Source organism: Truncatella angustata, assembly GCF_020726525.1.
Source record: "Truncatella angustata strain MPI-SDFR-AT-0073 chromosome Unknown BKA67scaffold_2, whole genome shotgun sequence".
Classification (NCBI taxonomy): Eukaryota; Fungi; Ascomycota; class Sordariomycetes; order Amphisphaeriales; family Sporocadaceae; genus Truncatella; species Truncatella angustata.
The window spans coordinates 6,168,973-6,189,626 of record NW_025763382.1 but is presented as its reverse complement, the minus strand read 5'-3'; the positions used below and the strand labels follow the sequence as shown (position 1 = coordinate 6,189,626).

The 20,654-nt window shown below is 50.4% G+C and overlaps 6 protein-coding genes across 6 annotated transcripts; 3 read left to right on the top strand and 3 right to left on the bottom strand.

The window, feature by feature from the left end:
* Positions 1-219: 219 nt before the first annotated feature.
* On the bottom strand, positions 220-3,339 carry BKA67DRAFT_206986 (uncharacterized protein). Its single transcript, XM_046095461.1, has 2 exons — positions 2,143-3,339; positions 220-2,089 (listed from the first exon to the last, which is right to left on the bottom strand). Exons 1-2 carry the CDS (start codon positions 3,072-3,074, stop codon positions 301-303), a joined length of 2,721 nt encoding a protein of 906 aa, XP_045962368.1. The 5' UTR covers positions 3,075-3,339; the 3' UTR covers positions 220-300.
* A 2,245-nt stretch (positions 3,340-5,584) lies between these two features.
* Positions 5,585-6,663, bottom strand: BKA67DRAFT_591259 (yeats family-domain-containing protein; the record flags this gene model as incomplete). Its single annotated transcript, XM_046104689.1, has 5 exons — positions 5,585-5,611; positions 5,670-6,133; positions 6,203-6,351; positions 6,479-6,513; positions 6,652-6,663. 5 exons carry the CDS (start codon positions 6,661-6,663, stop codon positions 5,585-5,587), a joined length of 687 nt encoding a protein of 228 aa, XP_045962367.1.
* A 1,461-nt stretch (positions 6,664-8,124) lies between these two features.
* BKA67DRAFT_656353 (uncharacterized protein) lies at positions 8,125-8,913 on the top strand (the record flags this gene model as incomplete). The annotated part of the gene is made up of 1 exon (XM_046106929.1): positions 8,125-8,913. One exon carries the CDS (start codon positions 8,125-8,127, stop codon positions 8,911-8,913), a length of 789 nt encoding a protein of 262 aa, XP_045962366.1.
* A 1,498-nt stretch (positions 8,914-10,411) lies between these two features.
* BKA67DRAFT_620280 (glycoside hydrolase superfamily) lies at positions 10,412-13,349 on the bottom strand (the record flags this gene model as incomplete). The annotated part of the gene is made up of 9 exons (XM_046105471.1): positions 13,065-13,349; positions 12,912-13,011; positions 12,272-12,855; positions 11,970-12,083; positions 11,779-11,921; positions 11,434-11,721; positions 11,163-11,343; positions 10,678-11,106; positions 10,412-10,617 (listed from the first exon to the last, which is right to left on the bottom strand). Exons 1-9 carry the CDS (start codon positions 13,303-13,305, stop codon positions 10,412-10,414), a joined length of 2,286 nt encoding a protein of 761 aa, XP_045962365.1. The 5' UTR covers positions 13,306-13,349.
* Positions 13,350-14,274: 925 nt separating this feature from the next.
* Positions 14,275-16,719, top strand: BKA67DRAFT_601647 (uncharacterized protein). The gene is made up of 7 exons (XM_046105329.1): positions 14,275-14,484; positions 14,550-14,801; positions 14,857-15,022; positions 15,075-15,481; positions 15,536-15,643; positions 15,709-15,992; positions 16,064-16,719. Exons 1-7 carry the CDS (start codon positions 14,348-14,350, stop codon positions 16,633-16,635), a joined length of 1,926 nt encoding a protein of 641 aa, XP_045962364.1. The 5' UTR covers positions 14,275-14,347; the 3' UTR covers positions 16,636-16,719.
* Positions 16,720-17,168: 449 nt separating this feature from the next.
* BKA67DRAFT_656350 (glycosyl hydrolase catalytic core-domain-containing protein) lies at positions 17,169-19,764 on the top strand (the record flags this gene model as incomplete). The annotated part of the gene is made up of 2 exons (XM_046106928.1): positions 17,169-17,558; positions 17,617-19,764. 2 exons carry the CDS (start codon positions 17,169-17,171, stop codon positions 19,762-19,764), a joined length of 2,538 nt encoding a protein of 845 aa, XP_045962363.1.
* Between the last annotated feature and the right edge of the window lie 890 nt (positions 19,765-20,654).

Genomic DNA, 20,654 nt, shown 5'->3' with positions numbered 1-20,654 from the left:
CACCAATATTGACACCCTGGTCAGTCATGGTAACGTTCGAATTCTCGCCCGTCTGAAACAGACCAGGGCCAGTTGGCAAATACCACATTTGATCGTCTGGATTCGTCCAGTCATTCTGCTCGAACATGTTGTCCGCCATAGGAAGGTCCACACCAGCATGTGCTGGAGTACTCGGTCTAAATATTGAAGCGGAACCAGCGGGGTAAGGAAATATGCCTGCGGTATTATCAAAGGGCGTTGCCGAAATTGGCAAAGCAGGCGTGGTCGATCGATCTATATGATAATTAGCAAGACCTGCATTCAAGAAAAGAAAATTGCTGCTATTAGACGACACAAGAAAACTTGTCCAACAACCGTTGTCGACTTACCAGGTGCTAATAGACCATCCCGAAGCTTCAGGGCGTGCTCCGTGTATGTTGAGTCAATTCCACTCGCGTGTCCATTAACGCTGCCCGCCTTGCTTGTTTCACCCGCCTGGTGATTTGGAGCATGCTTGAATCGAACTCTCAGACGCAGAGTAAGAGACTCGAGCAAATCGCCAAACCGGGTTCCGAGATGAACATCGTCTACGACGCAGTCTCGTAAAGCATCAACTGTGCGATCCATAAGGTTGATACTCATCTCTACATCAGATTTAGGGGCACCAAGGGCAAATGTCTTGAGCAAGAACATAGCACCGCTAATGATCCTGAAATAGGTACGGACCGGAGCATGCTTCAAGTAACCTCCTGGAAGAAGCCCATCGACGACTGTCGTCAACAAATTGCGACATCCATTGACAACCTCTTTTATAAACTCCTGGTCCTCTACACCGAATCCACCTAGGGTGCCAAGAGGCAGGGAGCCCAGGAGGGTCTGTGTCTGTATCTGGGTCGGTGGTGCACCCACAGCGTTGTGATGAAAATTAGGTATGGTATTATGGGGGTTGACTGCATTTGTTGTAGATCTTTCCACGACAGCTTGTAAAGCGAGTGAGTTGACGTAGATTCTGACATACTCATATTCGATGGTGAGAATATGGCGGATGAAGGTGGGCATGCGGATTTGCTCGAATGTTTTCCACCAATCTTTCAGAATTGGCTGAAACTTCTGCAACTCCGTAGTGTACTCTCCGCTCTGGATGATATGCGTTGTATGCTTATGCGATCTAAAGAGTTTTTCGTTTCCCATATGCATAGCATTGCTAATGCCAACCCAGCAATGTATAATTTGGTCATCAAGCTCAATGTCTGGAACGTAGTTGATGTTGGACAAATTGGAAATGTTTGTGCCTGGTGTGTTCCCCTCATGGCTATTCGGCCTCCTTACTCCCGAGTGGTAAGGGTCAGTCACACGGATACTCTCAGGAACCATGTTTGTCCAGCCTAGACGACCAGCCAACTGCGTAAGATAGATCATCAGCAGGCGCTTGATACGTGTAGCTCGTAGGCGGTAGCCCTCATCCTCGTACTCGGGCCGAGTGATATCAGCGAGCACGACGTCGATGTTATCAAAGACACCCAGCTCATAGGCAAGAGCCATGGCAGTGCTAAGCAGCATCCAGCACATACGGTCGCTCCTCCAGGCGGGTTCAAGCCATCCTTCAATCCGTCTTTCGCCGAGACTGCCGTTGCCGTTCTGGCGGTTGGGATCATCGTCTAAACCCACAATGTGAGGTAGGTCGTATGACGGCAGCATGAGCTCATCAATTGCTTCCTCTGGTGGGAAATGCAGTGCTCGCGGATGCCACTCGGTGAGGATCATTAGCGACTCGATGGTGCCCAATGTGCGGAGACTGCCTTTTCTCAAACCTCGCTCAGGTGCGGTACTGGAGGTCTGATCAGCGCCCGAGCCACAAAAACCACCACCAAATGCCTCCTGTCCCCACAAGCATCGCTCGATCATGCGGCGCAAATATCTCCAAAGTTCCTCGTGAATTGCGTGTGAGCGGCAATGGCCTCCGGTCGTGTTGATTTGGTAATATCGTGAGGCAATTGTTAACAATGTTACCGTTAAGATAGGCTCCTCGGTCAAGAGGATCGGGTGAGACGCCGGAGCACGATATGTTGGGGGGGATATGGGCGTCATAGGTGAGAGAAACTCATAGTAACTAGGTAAATATTTTTAGTCGTGTACAATCTGAGAAGCGGGGCGGATACTTACTATGTGATGTATTTGACGGCTTCCTCCCTGGTGAACCAGCCCGCTCTAACAAAACGGAATCGTCCCCACGACTTCAATGCCTCTTCATAGCCGTCCTCATGTCGTACATCTAGCCTCTTTTCCAGTGCCTCTTTCTGGCCTTCCTTGGTGTTGGCAGATGGCAACAATCGGGGATCGATTGGTTCTGCAGACCGCGCCTGCACCCGACTAGTAGGGTGACCATTCGTGATAGCCTCTCTCGGGGTAGTGCGGTTCGTCGAATGAGATTGTGATGGCTGTGTATTTGACGTACCGCTGTCTTGGTGGACATGCGCATGTGGATGGTCGGTTGCAGCTTTATAGAGCAAATCCAGAGCGTCGTGTGGGCCATATACTTCCTTCCTCATGATAGTTTGCGCCTCGAAGTTCTCCAGTCGAGCGCTGGCGTCTTCGCCAACACCCGAGAAGGAGGTACTTCTACTGTCCTTCCTGTCGAAATCGGGTCGCCTCAATGGCTGCGTTCGTCCGCTTGATCCTCCAGGTGTCAAAGGGGCATCGGTGTAAGAGACTCCCCTGTTAAACGGAGGCGGGGACGCATCGGAAGCATGCCTTTTGCGACCGTTACGAATCACGTAGTCTTCTTCGCCATCTTCATCGTTCTTGCGCTTGCGGCGGGTGGCGCTGAAGTAGCACTCCTTGGATTCTCTTCGACAACGGACACAAGGGGGGTCGTGTGGGTTGTCAACACTGCCCAGGTCACATCGGACCTTTCTCCGACGACACGGTATACATGCCTGATAGACACGCTTGTGCTGAGCGGCAGACAGCGATGCTCCAGATGCGTTTGCCGGTTGCGTTGAAGGGGGGTGTTGCTGGTGCTGGGCAGTGGGGGATTGCTGCTGTTGAGAGGTTGATGCAGAGTTGACCGAGGTCGGGGCGCCGTACTGGGACATGGTCACGGCGCGGGAACGGGGCGGTCAGGCCTCAAGGCCGACTCTTGCCACGCAGATTCGCAATTGCGTCGAGTGTTGCTGGTGGTTTTTGGTGGTTGAATGCCACCCCACCCGGTCGAGGATGCGATGCGCTTCGGCTTGAGACGGGTTTCGAGGGCTTATGTTTGACAACGAACTGATGAAGTGGGACACCGAATGGTTTATGAGAGCTAGAGAGATGGGTGGTGTATTGCGGGGTTCCAAGGTCAAGGTCTATGAATAAGCCCAGGCCTGCTTAAGTGAGCCTCCTGCATACCTATCCAGTCCAGATACAGCAAAGCCGCGGACCCGACTGGCTATGCGCGCCCGGGATGCGATAGCGAATGAGCAACTAACTTGCGCCAGCTACATATGTATGTCGGACAAGACCCCCTGAAATACTTGTACGGAACCGTGCGTTATTGTGAGATGACTTTTCCCATCAGCCAGGCAATCAACCTTAGTAAGATGATACCACCGGGGTGAGCCGTATGGACATATACCTAGATATGCTATCCCAGAAGGTCAAGGAACCTCCAAGCTGGATCGCTATCAATTTGTGTGACTTGTCTGGGTGTGCTAAAGAAAAAAGAAAAAGAAAAAAGATACCGCAAGATGAACCGTCGTAAACGGGCCGTCCTGGGTTCTACAATAAACTGATAGATCGTGCTTGACCCACGAGTCCAGCCAAACAATGGTCTTGTCACCCAGGAAGGAACGTGATAGGTGCGCGTCGGTACCGAACCTCGTCTTCTCGCGGTGAGTGGTCTTACAGAACACTGAAACGATATTGGTAGGAGATAATGAGAAGTTGAGATGACCAATTGGGAGAAGAAAGATTTCTGTCGGAGAATTTGGGATTGGTTCATACTACGGACTTCGAGAACCAAGGATCGAGAAATCGCAAAGCGATGTTCAGATGCCAGCAGAAGGAAGCCTCAGCCAACCACCTTGGAGCACACGTACTGCAACCATAAGCCTCCCGCTCTTGCCGTTCCACCATAAACTTACTCCAACAACCACAGCATCGCTTAACGGTCATGTGGTTTGGCATCTGTTTTCTTAGCTGCATCAGCATTCCATACTATGAAGCAGAAACTTTCAAAGCTTGACACACAATTGGCAGGCGCCTCTAGCTCACCTTGCTCACCATGGCTGGAGTAGGAAGGCGCTATCACGGGGTCCAATTTCCATTTGCAATCATCGCGTCGCTGTTGCAGGGGATGCGACTGCACCAATTGAGGGGCGCCGAAGCCCACTAAAAGATCACCGTCAGGACTGCTGACCTTCCGTCTGAGCTCGGAACATCTGTAGTTATGCACTGTTTGTTGTTAGCGGTCAGGGCCCGCTTGCTTCTTCTGGTGAAGACATGCACATTTTGCGAATATTTATTCGTCAGCCTGCGAACCAGCGACTGTTCAAACTTTACATTTGGACGGTTTAGAGGTGGAACCCGGGCTATGCTAGGACCTGATCGATCCTAGACGGATAACGGATCTATTAGGCGAACAATAGCACAATCCGAGGAGCCGCAGCCATACACATGACGTGTGGTTAGCAATTAGCAAATACAAAGTTCACATGTCTCGAGTGATGTTACAACTCGATATATCATCATACTCGAGTCTGCAAAATAACAATGCATAACAATCAGAGTATAACCAGCATGCTGATTAAGTTAGTACTTACCGTAGTTTAAGATAGGTTCCCTTTACTATGCCAACCACAGATATCGGCAGGAATAAGTAGGGTTAGCAGTGCGGCAGAAAGATCTTCGGTCAAGCAAGACGAGTATCCTCTGGATTAATTGCAATTACGCGATTTACTAGAATGCAATATGGTCTATCGAAATAGGTATAACCAGAAAGTATGTTCAAGAGGTCTCCTGGTGGCACCTAGATCCATTGCGCATTGCTAACGTTGTCTGCTCACAACAACATTGCAACTAATACATTTGTCTGGATTTCACATCGACAACTATTTTGAGAATATTTGCCCGTCAATATCGCCGATAGTGTGGAGCCTAACAACAAATCGAAGTCAAGCCGCATGCTTTCATTCAAAAACAATTTCTAAGCTATCTGCTGGGTATCTATTGATCATAAAGGAGCAAATTATACCCCACTGTATCATTGCGACCACCCCTCCAAATCTAGTTGCTGCTCTTCAAGCCCAGACTCAAGGCTACGGCCAGGGGCAGTTGCTTTAATATGGACAGTGGCTGAAGTGGCAAAAGAAACCTTGGTAACCACCCATCCCATTGTTACAAGACCTTCTCGACGCATCGAAATAGGCCAACGAGCTCACCAACCTCCCGAGGTTTCAAAGACCAGGAATCACTTGAGTCCAAGTCAGTAACATCAGCCGGATCATCGTCTTTTCGTGTCCTTTTAACGCCCCGTACCATGCATAAATCACAAAGCAATCAAAATATACCCTAGCAGTTCTTCTTGTGCTCGGGTTCACGCTTGAAAACAAGAAGCAGGCCCACTCTATGCAGGCACGAGCTTCTGTTCGACCTGTAAACAAATTAGTATTGGCAGGACAAGCACATCTTGGAGCATTTTGGCAACTAACGAGGACATCCCAGATCATGCGGGCCAGACTCTCGGGAAGAGTGAACAAGTCGACCGAGAACTCGCCAGCATCGATGTCGTTCTTAGTGTACGTATCTTCCGTCTTGTGATCGTGGATCAACTGAATGACGTGCAGCAGGTCGTCCTCGCCAAGCTTGGTCAGACCCTCTGCCATCTTCTCATAGTCCACGCCGGCCTTCCTCTTCTTGCCGTCGTTGGCCTTGCGAGCCTTGGCAGCCTTGGGGTCATCGTCGTTGGCGACAGGGCCGGTCTCACGCAGGATCTGCATGAGAGCTTGGGAAGGGTTCTTGATCTGAATGGGGTGGATGATCTCGTATCTGTTCTTCTGGAAGTTTAAATCGTGGTAGACGGTGCACTTGGTCTTCTCGGTGGTATACATGTCAATGGACATTTCGAACTCGCCCCAGCCTTCGTTCTTGCAGAGGTAGGGAGCATCGTTGAAGGCTAGTAACGCAGGTCAGCCTACGATGGCGCACGTGGTGATTCCTGCTCAACTAGAAAAGAGAGACATACTCTGAGTAGGGTTCTCGAACGACGGATGTAGGTTGTATGTGACCTTCTGGAAAGCGGTGGCGGGCTTCTCATTTCCATCTTGATCAAGCATGTAGATCTTGACGCTCCATTCCTTCATGGGGAACTCGGGCATAGGGGACTCCTTGTCGCTGCAGTTGCACCGTCAGCTTCCCTTTCGCATCACATCACATCATACTGCATCATGATGGTCGCGACACAATGCAGAGCAGGACCAATGTCGCAAAAGCTCAGAGTGCTGTCGCGTATGCTACTCACATGTTCTTCTGCTCAGTGACGAGCTTGATCTTCCGCTAGAATGACGCACACAAGTCAGTGCTCTGCTCTACTCGTGTGTGCTCGTGTGTGCTCGTGTGTACTCGTGTGTACTCATGTGTACTCATGAGAGCGCACACAAACGCGCAACACGCGACGGGGAAGGAGCGACTTACTTCGATCTGCATGGTGCCGGTCCTTCTCTTGCGCTTAGGACCTCTGTTGGCCTGGTGGACGGACTCTTCGACTTCAGCGATGTGGTGAGCGGTGGCGGGTCTGTCGCGTGTAGAACGTCGCGGGGGACCTTCCCAGCCAAAGTTGTTATTGAGCTCACCAGCTCCCTCGCCATAGCTTGCATTGGCGGTCATTGTGCTCGGATCAATTGGTGCTCCGATTGGGTGGCTGTCTTTTAGCGTGCTTTGTGGACTCGGTCTCGGAAGCTTATAAGCTTTCCCCAGAATAAGGTGTGTAAGTGATAGTGATAGTGATGTGTAGTGTAGCGGGTCGGTAAAGTTGTTCAGACCATAGAGATGAGTCGAGTATGTCACTGATGTACTGAATATTACTTGCAACTATTCTAATCACTTACGAAATGGGTTGAATAGTCCACGAAGTACTTTCAACTAACTGAACGCAAGTCTAGTGACGTGAAGTGAGTGCGGTGGGTACTGGGTACGGTAGATGCTGGGAACGGTATGACTACGGGCACGTATTTTTCTGGGTTAGGTGCGAAAGAATGTAATCCGTGAATGACGTGGAGTCAAGAGTGATTACTGTCATTTGTTGGTGAGTGTGGAAAAGTGCCTGGAAAGATCCTTGAAATCAGCATTAAAAAATATTTGTTCATGATTGTTCGTGAGTGTTGAACGAGGAACATTTTGGCGATTGTTAATACCAGTATATAGTCACGCAAGATAATGGCGCTGTGCCTGAAGTATGTATCAGTTAACAAGCAGGCGCACAATAGACGCAGCTGCTCCTTCTCTCCAAGTAGCTGTTTACTAAGAAAGACAACGAACGCAATTGTGGACCTGTAGTACGGGATTCACCTGTTACCCAAAATCCGACACATAATCATCCGGCCGGGGATGGTCTAGAAGCGACAATGGACAAGATGTATAAGAGAAGATAGATGAGGTAAACGCAATTCGAATCCCACCAGCAACAAATGTTGGGTGGGCCTATGAACAGTTGGGAGACTGCTACCACCAAGACCTATGCTGTTGCTTCTTCTTGTTACACATGCCAACATAGTGTGTAGACAATAATGGATCCAGGCTGACAATGGCACGGCCTCAAAAAGAATTTGGGCAGAGACCGCCGTATTTTCGCCAGAACTTTTGTAGAAAATGAAAATGTCAGAATCTGCATACTGCGGCTGACTTTGCATTCTAGTCAAGTTTTCTTTACCATATTGCACTCCTGGTAAGACATGCCATCATACATTGGCAGTATTGTATTCATTGTATAATGCGCACGGCTGCCTCGGTGGCTTAATTATGGCAGCCGCGTGCGCGGGGTTACAACCTCTCAGTAGAGCTTACGCTGTCATCTGGTTGGCTGGTGGTGACCTTCAGACTTATCACGTTTCCTGCCATGTACTTGATAGACGCAGTCAAGCTCACAATATATATATCCTTACCTGGAGCATGGCGCCCAATACATACCTGCTGCCTGACCCGCGGCTAGGCAATAAGACAGCCTGCTATGACCGCAGCGAGATCGTTTCAAATTTGGAAGCCTTCTACGCCTTCCTTCCTCATGTTCCATCCTCAGCCGTTTGTCGCGCACCTCCAGGCGGTTGGCCTTCAATCACAGCCGAGATTCTTCGAGAGCATGGAATTCACAAGACCACCGCAGTTGTGGATCTCCTCCGCCATCTCCCTTATATTGATGGCATCCACCCCTGGATCGCGCCCGAGGCTTTCCCTTGCGACTATCGTATTCTGGGACACGAGTTTGGCCGCGAAACCCCTGGCTGGGTGTCCGATGTGCAGCATGGTGAGGGGAATGTCAGGCTGCCTGACGGGTCCCCCGGCGGCACGGAGAAGTGGCCTCCCTGGGTCGTGCAATTAACAACGGGCACGGATCGCGAGGGCAGTTGTTATATGCTCGATACGACGGACGGCACGGTCACGCAGTATTGCGTCGTAGGGTATTTGTACGAGCCAACATATGATAAGGAAGATCCACGGGCTTGGCGGGATCGTATCTGTGGGGCGGATACAGCGACGCTGACTGATCAAGTCAAGTATTGGCGGAGAGAGTATCGCGAAATGCGGCTACTCGGGGTTCCGGATGGAGGCGATGGAAATGGGTATCCAAGTTTGTACTTTCGGGATGAGGGAGATGGGCCGGGCAGTTATGGCTGGGAGGAGACCGAGGCAAGTGGATATACAGCATTGAACACATGTTTGACCCAAATATTCATTCGGTGAATCGGACGCTTGCTCATTGCTAACATGTACTACAGGAATTACGATCCATTTATCAAAATTATGGTTGGCCGGACCGGTTCGAGAAAGATGCTTGCCAGGAAGCATTAAAGCCGTGGTCGCTGGCGCACTGACTTGATGACCCGTTAATGAGTCGAAATCGTGTAAACACTACGAGAAGAAAAAGGACATCTCAAGGCATTCTATTACTAACGTGAGCTAGCCAGGCTGTATGTTTACTATATAGCTAAATATGCTTAGACGCAGGCACAAGTTGACGCCATCTTTCAGCTATTTGAGGAGTCAAAATTTCCGCTTGTTGTTCTTTGTTCAGTGCAGTTCCGGCTTGCCTGTTTCGGCGGGGATAACAGGCATGATAAAGTTGGACCCTGGCTGACTAGGCGGAACGTTGTCGCCTACCTTGAACTGGGCGGTTGACGTAACAGTAGCTTCGACTTGAATAGGGGAAGAAGGCGATACAGCTTGTCTTATCGTTTCGACGACAGCCTTGAGAGCCTCGAGCTCACGGGAGCACGCACTGTCAGCACACTTGTCAAACCCAAACTGGGCACGCAGCTCTTCAGCGGACGCTGGCGTGGTAGAGTTCGCATCTACGTAGACCAATCGGCCGACCTCATCCAGCCAATCCCGTTTCTTGCTGGCGCCTTTTGCCCACCCGGCCGTCGAAGCAGCTTCTTGCAAATGGCCTAAAAACCAGTCGTCACCGTTCAGCAGCGCAAACCCCGGGTGGTCTTCGCCATCAATCGTGGGTTGGCATATATTATCTACCAACCCGTCGTCCGCCAGATTGGCCTTCAGATTGGGGAAGTCCATGGTGTACTGCACACGCTGGAAGTTCGCGCGCACGTAGTGGTAGACCGTTTCGGCACCGCGGCGGCCTCTCTTAGTCTCTAGAGGGATTCGCGTGTTATCGTATCTGTAGTCCGCTACACCCGGACAATTGAACAAGGATCCGGCCTTGCTGTTGTCGCCCGATTCAATAAGACGGATCCGTTGCCCTCGGTCATTGAAGCCGGGTCGGTTCTTGATGTCATCCGCCATGCTACTGATAGACTTGTAGCCATCATTAGCGTCACAAATAGCCGCTGGCGGGTACTCATCCGGAGAACATTTGCCATCTTTTGGGAGATCAGTGAAGAGAGGCTTGAACTTTGCAACATCACGTTGCTTGGCGTATAACGCGCTCACAGGGCGCACTTTGTTCAGCGGCCGGTAATACGGACATGTCAGCGTCCGAAACTGGGGGTAATTCGCCGAGATGGAATGGTAGTTCAAACAGGCTTGAGGATGGCCTACGGCATCAGAACCATCGCAGATGATGGCCCGGGCGGCGCTGGGAGCATCGTACACTTGAGTAACGACGGTCACGTGAGCTTGATCTGGGTCACAGTCGGCTCGTTTTTCTTTAGGACTGTTACGTGGACAACTTGAGCTTGTTTTGGGAGCGCTCTGGAAATAAGCGGTCAGATTCGGTCTGCATTCAACGTTCATTACGGTGATGGGGGGTACTCACATGGCTTGACTCTGGTGGCCGAGATTGTCGTGTCGCGGTTGGTTTATCGAAAGAAATTGTATGCTTCTTGCCAAATACTTTGAAAACAGCTTGGCCTTCCTTTTCGACTCCCTTAATGCAAAGTTGGATCAAAGCGGGTGTAGCGGCGATCTCAGCAATATCCGCAATTTCACCTGAGAGGGGTTTGGTCAGTTCAACCTCGTCTACTCGACTGATATTCCACCCGAACATACCAAAGATTGGAATCAGAGCTTCAAGAGCTTCCAAAGGCGCAAGTAAAGCAGGAATCGCAATCCGGCAGAAAGCCTTAGCTGCAATGTCCAAGGCGGCCTGCTCTGCAGCGGCCTCAGCTGCATCCTTCGCCGCATCTTCAGCTTTGTCTTTGAGATCGCTGCCGGATGGTGCTGGCTTGAAGCCCTTACAACAGAAGCTTTGAAGGCCACCAGTACATGTCCGGTCTCCTGATTTCTTATCGTGGCTATTGGTGTCTTGGACGACTTCGGTCTCACCGTCGTCGCACCCGCCCATGCACGAGAGCCCGATACCACGGTAGCCACGCCACTGGCAGGTCCCCATACGGGTGCCGTCATCGCAACAAAGGGAACGGTACTCGTTGGGCTTACAGCGATCGTTAGTGGACAACTTGCCCGGCTGTCCGTTCACTATATATTGTTAAGATCTGTAAAATATGGTACAAAAGGTGAGAACCATGACGTACTTTGTGCAACTTGGTTAGTTCCTTTCTTGCATTTCTGACTACAGTCGGTCGTGTAGCAAGTGATACCTGCAGCGAGGTCGTCACTTTTCTGTTTGGCGTCTTCTTGATCTTGCGTCGTGACTCCTGGGGCAGGTGCTAGACCATTGTCTGCCTTTTGATCAATTTGGTCAATCGCCCAAACCTGTTTCCTTGTTAGAGATCTGACACCCGCTGCTATCCTGCATGTAGTTGGCCTTAGGGACCGTAAACGTGTTGGTCATTATTCACTTACCATACTACCTCCAAGACACCGAGAGTTTGCGAATTTGCGCTTCTGGTCAAATGTATCATCATCGTCATACGAGATCCACTGGTTGTTATCCCATGTTATCCATTTCACACCAGCAGCTTTATCCCAGACTGGATTGGCGTTCTTAGAAGCAATCACATCTTTGATCTCCTGCAAAGTCAAAATACCACTAGCGTCTGAGCAAGGGCCTGCATTGGCGCCTCCAGAAAACTGGCACACGCCATTGGGAGTATTGCAGGAAGGATCTGAGAGAGTGAAACTTCTGCCGTACTAGAGAGGGGGTTAGATCAGCTGAACAGAGAACTGATAGATGAGGGATGGTAGTACCCAACCGAGACCAAGTACCACCTTGTCGGGCTCTACACCAGCACGCCAAAGTAAATCAAGCCCCAAGTCAATCTCCGTGATGTTGGTATGAGTCGCGAGATTTGGTCCAAGAGCTTTGGATTGAGCGTCCCAAACACCGTGCACTACAGGTAATTAGCTTTGTTTGAGAAAGAGCTTCAGGAATGGCGTACGGTCATAGGCCATGAAATTGAACCAGTCTACGTTGGACTGAATAGCAGACAAATCGAAATGCTGAAGATACCAGTAGGACGTTGGCAAGGTCATGGATATACCATATCCGGTGCCTGTGCAGGAGATTAGTTGAATTTACCACTCTGACTGCATCACTTTATATGATGCTTCAACCACATATATGGATCGGGTCATTATGGAGTCGACTTCAACTCTTAGCTCTGATCCTGTGATGATGACACTAGGTAGATCCTAACACCCTATGCGCCAGCTCACCAATCATTGCACGGTAAGCACTTACCAAACGCAGCTCTCAACTCCTTCACCAGACTAACATAATTGGCTTTGTCGGCTGTAAGGCCGCCTCGGTCATCTGCCTGGGGATATTCCCAGTCCAAGTCCACACCGTCAAAGCCATAGTGCTCCATGAAGCTGATGAGGCCGTTGATGAACTTTTGGCGATTACCGGCGGAACTAGTCATGTCACTGAATGAGGAACGTGTGGGACCTGGGTCTGTAAAGGACCAGCCTCCCACAGAGATCCAGGCCTGGAGTCCGTTATGGGTATCTTTGAGCGCCGTGAAGCGTCCGAGAAGTGAGCCGCTGTTGCTGTCCATCGGGGCTATCTGGAAAGACTGCGGATCGAAAAAGGCGAAAGCAAAGTTGATATGCGTGAATCCGTTCAAGTTCAAATCCTCAGGCATCACGGCTTGACACTTGCGGGTGGCAGCCCATGATTCATAATACCCTATAGTGCGCTTGGCGATAGAGTTGCCACCACAAGACGGTCGGTGGACATCGCCACAGCCTCCGAAACCGCTCTGGCAACCGCTACCACAGAAGTCGTTTGTCGATCCGCAAAACCTGGCGCTTCGTGTCAATCTTCTTCTGCGTCTTGGCGCAGTTGAGTAATGAGAGTGGGACTGGCTATGGTGACTGACCCAAACTTGGAACAGCACACATCCAGTGGACAGTTCTGCTGGCCGGTTTTACCATATTGCCCACATTCAGCTTTAGCATCACAGTTAGATGTGCAGTTGCCTGTCCAGGTGTCGGTCAGCTCTCGAGTAATGAAGCCCCTCGGCGGAACTAACCAGCACCGCATTCTCCCGGAGAATATCCACAGAGGTTGTTGTTATTTCCACCACAACAGGCGGCATTTTCACAAGGTGTCTGAGCATTACATGTTCCGGTTGGCAATGCTCGGGTGTTGAGTAACAGGTCGAGACCTAGGGGTATCGGTGAGTGGAGCTTAGCCTCGATGGCAACGATGTCCTCAAAAGGGGCTGCGAGGACACTCAAAGAGCAAAATATCACAGAGAGAAACAACATCATATCGTTATATAGTAATAGCCATGAATGAATCAATAACTTTCCAGGGAACAAGTCTAAATAACTCGAGGGGACAAGACATACCCTATCAATCCATTAACTCCCATCATACTTCTGCGAGTTATTTTTGATATGACAATGCTTCTAATAAGGAAGGTCAGCATGTATGTCTCACTTATTGAAACCGTCTTACGAGGACTGCATGGTTATTGATGGCTTCAGGGGGGTTACACAATACTATTCATTTCACGGCTATAATCACTAGCAATGCTACATAGTGCCTTACTAACTCTCTGATTGGTCAATTAGCCTAGTTGTCTGACATCCAGAACAAGGGAAAACGGCCACATGAAGGTGCCCCCAAAATTGCGTGTGGAACAGCAGATGTACTACTTGTAGGGGTATGAATCTTTAGCTCGAAAGATCAATAGAAGGAACAGCTCGTGGTCTATCCCAATTACAAAGTTTAGAGATCCTTAACGATAAAACCTTTTTACCGACTTTCTCCCTAGCTGCCTGTCCCTTCAATTTTTCTTCTGTTGATTGCGCAAAACGTCCCATGCTAAGTTGCTTGTATTCTTGCCTTCCAAGAGAAAAGATTGCATGCGGCATAAATCAACTGCCGCTGCCCCTGAAAGATTTGCCAATGAGATATTTCTGGTTCAATAATGTGGGGTGTTTGACCGTTGTACTGTAACGAAGATCCCAACTGCATTGCTTTACCTGCATGATTCTTGGAAAGCTTAACACCATGTAAGCATTGCCAAGACGAACTATTAGCTTTGGCGTCGAGATCCCTGCCAAGGCAACTCTGCATCTTCCTGTCAGATGGGTACCGATGTCTTAATGAATTAAACAAGGTACTTTTGGCCAAGAGCTAATGGTGAGACAGAAACAACGGTTATTGTGAAGCAAAGTAGGGAGTGTATGTTGGTCGAATTCAATATGTCCCCATCCAGTCCCACGGCTATTCTTATCCAAAAGAATCGACTTTTTCCTCCACGAAGCAATTCCACAACAGCTGATATTCTCTTTAGCATCTAAGATGGCCCAGTTTATGGTCTCAATTCTTGCAGTTCTCATTCTCGTTCAATATTGTCTGACTTTCAATCTGTATCCTGCCGTGAACCCAGATAAGTTGGGTCAGGCTCTTAACCTCTCCACGGAATGTGTCACTGCTCTGTATGTCCATTGAATAAGATTTGAAGTTGTACCTTAGGTGATAGTTTATTGACGAACGAGTCTAGCAACCAGTCTGTACCAGAATGTGACCAAACACTTTTTGGAATGGTCGGAGATTTCGAGAACTTTTGGTGGGAGGAAGATAATGTTACAGCCTTGTGCGATGGCAATTGCACCCAAGCTGCTTCGGACTGGAGGCTCGATGTTCACGACTCCTGTTATGGCGAGTATATATCTGCATATGGGAGACTGATCCCTGCAAGTTCTGTCACGGAACGCCTTTATGATAGCCTGAACATCGCTTGTTTGCCATCAGGGTGAGAAGATTTTCTATGCACCAGCAATTCGATACCAAAGCTGACCACCAACCAGTTCCGCCAACTTTTCTTGGTGTTTGACGGAGTCTCAACAGTGGGTAGGCTCTGACATTGTTCGGGCTGATTGCACTGCGAACCCCTCTGATCCATCTTGTGGGGGCGACACCTCTGCAATCCCGGCAGAAGCCATGCGTATGGCGAACTTATACAGCGATGATATCGTAAGACTTGTGGGAAACACCTGCCATCGTGATTTTTCTAACACCAAGTCAGTTATGTAACCAGTGTTTCATCGAAATGTTATTCTCGCGTGTCAGTTCGAGTCTTTTGAGTAACGAGGATCACTCTGATTATCTCGTCGACCAACTTCAGGATGTAGCAGACATTTGCAGCACGCAACTTCGTGATTTCACGGTCAGAGCTGTCGCAACTTATAACTCGGCACCACCAGTAACATCGGTGCCAAGCACCACAACGACTTCGGGAGCACCGCCTGCCGCTGCGACATGTGCAGGCCAGACAGTCAGCAGTGGATCTGGTTGTGATGCTCTTTCTAGCCAGTATGGAGTCGCTACGGGAGATCTGCAGACTATAACCAATAGCAGCGACTGTCAGGTTTCCAGTGCGTTGTGTCTACCAGCATCCTGCACCTTGCAGCAAATTCCCAGCAGTCAGACATGGTAAGCAAATGTTAACCCACGCTTGAGAATTGTGTCTGGCTAAATTTCCTGTAGCGATATCCTTGCTGCTAGTCTCAAGGTGACTGTAGTACAGTTACTGAGTTGGAATCGCAACATCATGGGCCTGTGCGATAGCCTTACAGGGCAATACGTGTGTGCCAGGTAGAGTGCTCAAATTACCCCAAGTGCTTGTTGGACAGGCTAAACTGATGGAACGACAATATTAGTGCCCCTGGAACGAATAGCTCCTACTCTCTACCGCCACCACCGCTGGGGACTGGCGCCGATGCTGGGAACCAGCAACGGGGTGGTGCTGGCGGCGTGGTCACACCCACTACAACTGTGACGGGTACAATTACCGATCCTGCATCTCAAGGCTCCAGCTCGGCGCCATCACCAACACAGGATGGTCTCGCCAGCAACTGCAACAACTTCGCTATAGTCAAAGCAGGCGATACTTGTTTCGACTTTGCCAAGAATCATGGTGTCACTACTGACCAGCTGTATGCATGTAAGCGACGGGAAGCATGACCAAATGACGATGAATTAATTAAAACCAATGGCTAACTCACAATTTTACAGGGAACCCGGTACTAGGTCTCCAAGGCGCCAATTGTTCGACCAATTTCTGGGCGAGCGAGTACTATTGTATCGGGATATGGGCGACTGCAACGACGCCCGTGACAGCGCCTGGTCCAACTCAAACTGGCATTGTTTCCAACTGTGCGAAATACGCACAGGCTCAGAAAGGAGATATTTGTGACACATTCGCCTCTCGAAACAGCATTTCCAACGCACAGCTCTACAGTTGGAATACAGTCCTGGGAAGCGCCGGCCAGAACTGTGGCACTTCCCTTTGGACAGACGAATGGTATTGTGTAGGTATCTCCGCCCCTGCTATTACGACTACCACCAGTAAACCAACAACGACTACGCCTGTCACGGCACCAGGCCCTACGCAAACTGGAATTGCGGCCAATTGCAATAAGTATGCTATAGCAGCCACTGGAGATACTTGTAGTGCATTTGCATCGCAGAACAGCATAACTACTACGCAGCTCTATGCTTGGAATACAGTCCTAGGAGCGAATGGGGCCAACTGTGCAACATCTTTTTGGGCAAAGGAGTATTATTGCGTCGGAGTGAGCTCTTAGATGGCATCCCTCGGGGCAATCCAAACCAGTAGAAAATGAGCAAACTCGCAAGTCGTCTCAATATGAAACATTCCTGACCATCAGTGGAAACACTTGATTACGTCCATCCTAACGTCATAGAGAACACGAAAGCAAATAGACTCGAAAGTTTGCCGATTTAACTGTAATACCGTAGCCCACCTAGGTTAGTGGGATACGCTTAATAAGCAGCTTTCAATGACATTATAATAATTCTAATGAATACTAATCACTAACAGCTAGTAAGCTTCAACATCTAAAACATTAAAGATTATACCAGAACACAACGGGACTATGACGAAAGGGTGCCGACGAGACATGTTACTGCCAATATAGACTTCCAGTACTAGCCTAATCGGGCTAGTTAAGCCTCCGCAACAAACAGGTCGTCGTCATACCCCATACTTGAATGTTAACCAAAACTACAGTTCTCTCGCAACACTGAGCTGCACTCTGCACTCGGCACTCATGCTTACATCCATTGCATCTATTTTTATAATACTGCAATACGCACGATGAGTCCCGAAGAGGCCGTGGCTGGGGCCAATGCCACCATTTTTGGCCCATATGTCTATGTATTCGACCCCAGCATGCCGGCGGCCGCTATACAAGACAAGGCCATCTCGATTTTCCAGCGGATGGAATCTAACGAGTTCAGCGCGGAGGGATATGCACTGCTCTTCAAACCTGGTATCTACTCGGTTCTCTTTGACGTGGGGTTCTACACACATGTCGCAGGGCTCGGACTGAATCCCGACGATGTGCTCATCGACGGTGGTGCCAACGTGCCAGCGTACTGGATGCCAAATCGCAATGCTACATGTAATTTCTGGCGATCATTCGAGAACTTGGCTATCAATGCCTCAGGAGCCACCAATCGTACCACAACAATAGCTGTATCACAAGTAAGTTCATCAAAAAGAAAAGAATCATGCATCTCACCTCAGAACTAACTATGCATAGGCAGCGCCACTACGCCGCTTGCATATCAAGAGCCCGAACGGCCTGTGGCTGTTTCAAGTAGACCCGGCCACCGGCGCCGGTGGCTATGCCAGTGGCGGATACATGGCAGACTCGGTAGTCGACGGCCAGGTGCTCCCAGGGTCCCAGCAGCAATGGCTCTCAAGGAATAGTAAATGGGGAAGTTGGGCCAACGGTGTCTGGAATATGGTCTTTTTAGGCAGCATCAACGCACCAAGCCAGGCCAACTTTCCCACGGAGCCATATACGACAATAGAGTCCACACCCATCATTCGCGAGAAGCCTTATCTCTACAGCACGGGTGACGGAAAGTACGCAGTGTTCGTCCCGGCACTCCAAAAAGCTACGCAGGGACCCAGCTGGACGGGAGGAGCTACCCCTGGCAAGTCCATGTCGATTGATGATTTCTGCATCGTACAACCGCCGACGGCGAATGCTTCTAGTATCAACTCGGAGTTGAGATCTGGAAAGCATGTTCTTTTTACACCGGGAGTCTATATGTTGGATGAGGCTATCGAGGTGACGAATTCAGACACCATAATCTTAGGTCTTGGACTACCCTCACTCATTCCTACTAGAGGTAACGCGGCGATTCGCGTAGCCGACGTCGACGGAGTTACGATTGCTGGTCTCATAATTGACGCGGGAACTATTAATAGCGCAACCCTGCTTGAAGTTGGCTACACAGGGCAGGCTCCCTCCGTTAGGCACAATTCAAATCCGACATTCTTATACGACTTGACAGTCCGCACCGCCGGGCGTCAAGCTGGCAGGAACGATGTTGGCATAATCATCAACAGTCATGATACGGTGTGCGATCAGATCTGGCTGTGGCGTGCGGACCATGGGCCCGGCGCAGGTTGGGAGACAAATCCCTCGAAGAACGGAATTATAGTCAACGGTGACGACGTAACGATATACGGCTTGTTTAACGAGCACCACAAGGAATACCAGACGCTCTGGAACGGCAACAATGGCCGCGTGTACTTCTACCAATCTGAGATACCATACGACCCACCTAACCAAGAGTCCTGGCGGTCAGTCGGTGGAACGAGGAATGGATATGCCTCATACAAGGTCGCCGACCATGTGACCAGCCACGAGGCCTGGGGTTTGGGTGTCTATTCGTATTTCCGCGACGCGCCCGTCAAGCTCGAGAACGCCATCGAGGTCCCCAGTACCGATGGTGTAAAACTGCACCACTTGACGACCATCTGGCTAAATGGTGTAGCTGGAAGCGAGATAACACATATCGTAAACGGTACAGGCGGACGCGTATACGCAAATAACCCCCCGGAGGCCATGCGGCAGGTCGCAAAAGAGTTCCCTGGCCAGAACCCCGGCACACCAGATCCACGTCCGCCACCGCCGCCGCCGCCCGTGCCGCGGTCCTCAAAACGAGGGCTCTGCTGGCCTGTCGATAACAAGGACTCGGTCACTTCTTTCACAAGACCCGGTACCAAGGTTAGCTGGCTGTACAACTGGAGCCCCGACCCCCAGCCGAATACCACGTCCGGCATGCTCGAGTTCGTCCCCATGCAATGGAACCACGTAAACATCGACGAGCTCGGGGGCAAGCTCCAGAGCAGCGGCGCGCGGACGTTGCTGGGCTTCAACGAGCCGGAGCTCGGCGACCAGTCCAACATGTCCGTGGAGCTGGCGGCTCGCGAGTGGGTGCGCTGCATCGAGCCACTACGAAAGGCAGGCGTGCGGGCCGGCAGCCCGGGGATCTCGTCGGCGCCGCACGGCGTGGGGTGGCTGCGGGACTTCCTGGCGGCGATCCGGGCCGGGGGTAGCGACGTGGACTTCTACTGCCTGCACTGGTACGGGGAGGCGCTGGGCGGCTTCTACGACCACATCTGGAGCGCGTACCACCAGCTGGGGCCGGACCGGCCCGTGTGGATCACCGAGTTCGCCTGCACCAACTGGAGCCGGGACGCGCCGCTGCCGCGCGAGCACGTTGAGGAGTTCGCGAGGGAGAGCGCCCGGTACCTCGACACGCTCGAGTGGGTGGAGCGCTATGCCTGGTTTGGGCCCATGAGGGATACCGGCACGGTGGGGAGATGGGCCGCCATGCTGGATGCCGAGGGCAACGTCACGCCGCTGGGGAGAGCTTACAGGGACGACTGAGATGTGGCACGCCCTGCAGCCGCATGCCTGTTTAGGAAAATTCGTTGGGGGGGGGATTTATCATTTTCTAGTTTCTTATCATGGCATACGGCTGGCTTTCCGCTCGAACCACCTCCTGGAGTGGAGTACCCGTAAAGTTTTTTCGATATTGTAATCAGTGCTAGCTTTCGTGGACTGTTATGCTCACAACTTTGGTAGTTTTGGTGGGGTACTTCATGCTTCCAAAGTATATAATACAGCCCTCGGCCTAATACCTCCATTTCATGTTCTGTCAGGACTGGTGGCGGATGCCTAATCGCAAATATTCCGGAAGCTAATGTTAAGAGGTATCCTTGACTTTCTCGATACCCTTATAGCTTTACGCAAACTGCCTACTCGGTATCGAAAATCATCCTAAACGCGGCGCCGGTGTATATGACCGAGAACATTGCCACAACACAGATATTTATCTATGCCTTAATGTAATACTGAAACACATTTCTTCTCATTAAAACATCATAATCGTCACCAAGTCGATTAAGTACACGAAGACAGGAAAGGGGGAAGGGAAAAAAACTACTTAAAAAACTTCAAGTGAGCAGAGGGTGTTATCTCGAAACCACCTCAAAATCCAGCCACTCAGTATTGTGCTTCTTCTAATTTGCTTTTGAGTGATCCGCGCCAATGCCTAGACGGAAAAGAAAGACTTAAGGGGGGGTATGTTTCAATCAAGGGGTGTCGTCCCAGAACGCCATTCTCATATGCCAAAGTACACGAAGGAAAATCTCAAGAGATGGTCATGGCCGGTGTTTGCCCTTGAGGGTGGGCGTCGAGGTCAACCTCTTCGACCATTCTGCGGTGTGCAGCACTTTCACGGACGAGGTTGCCAAAGTACTTGAGTGCAACCTCGC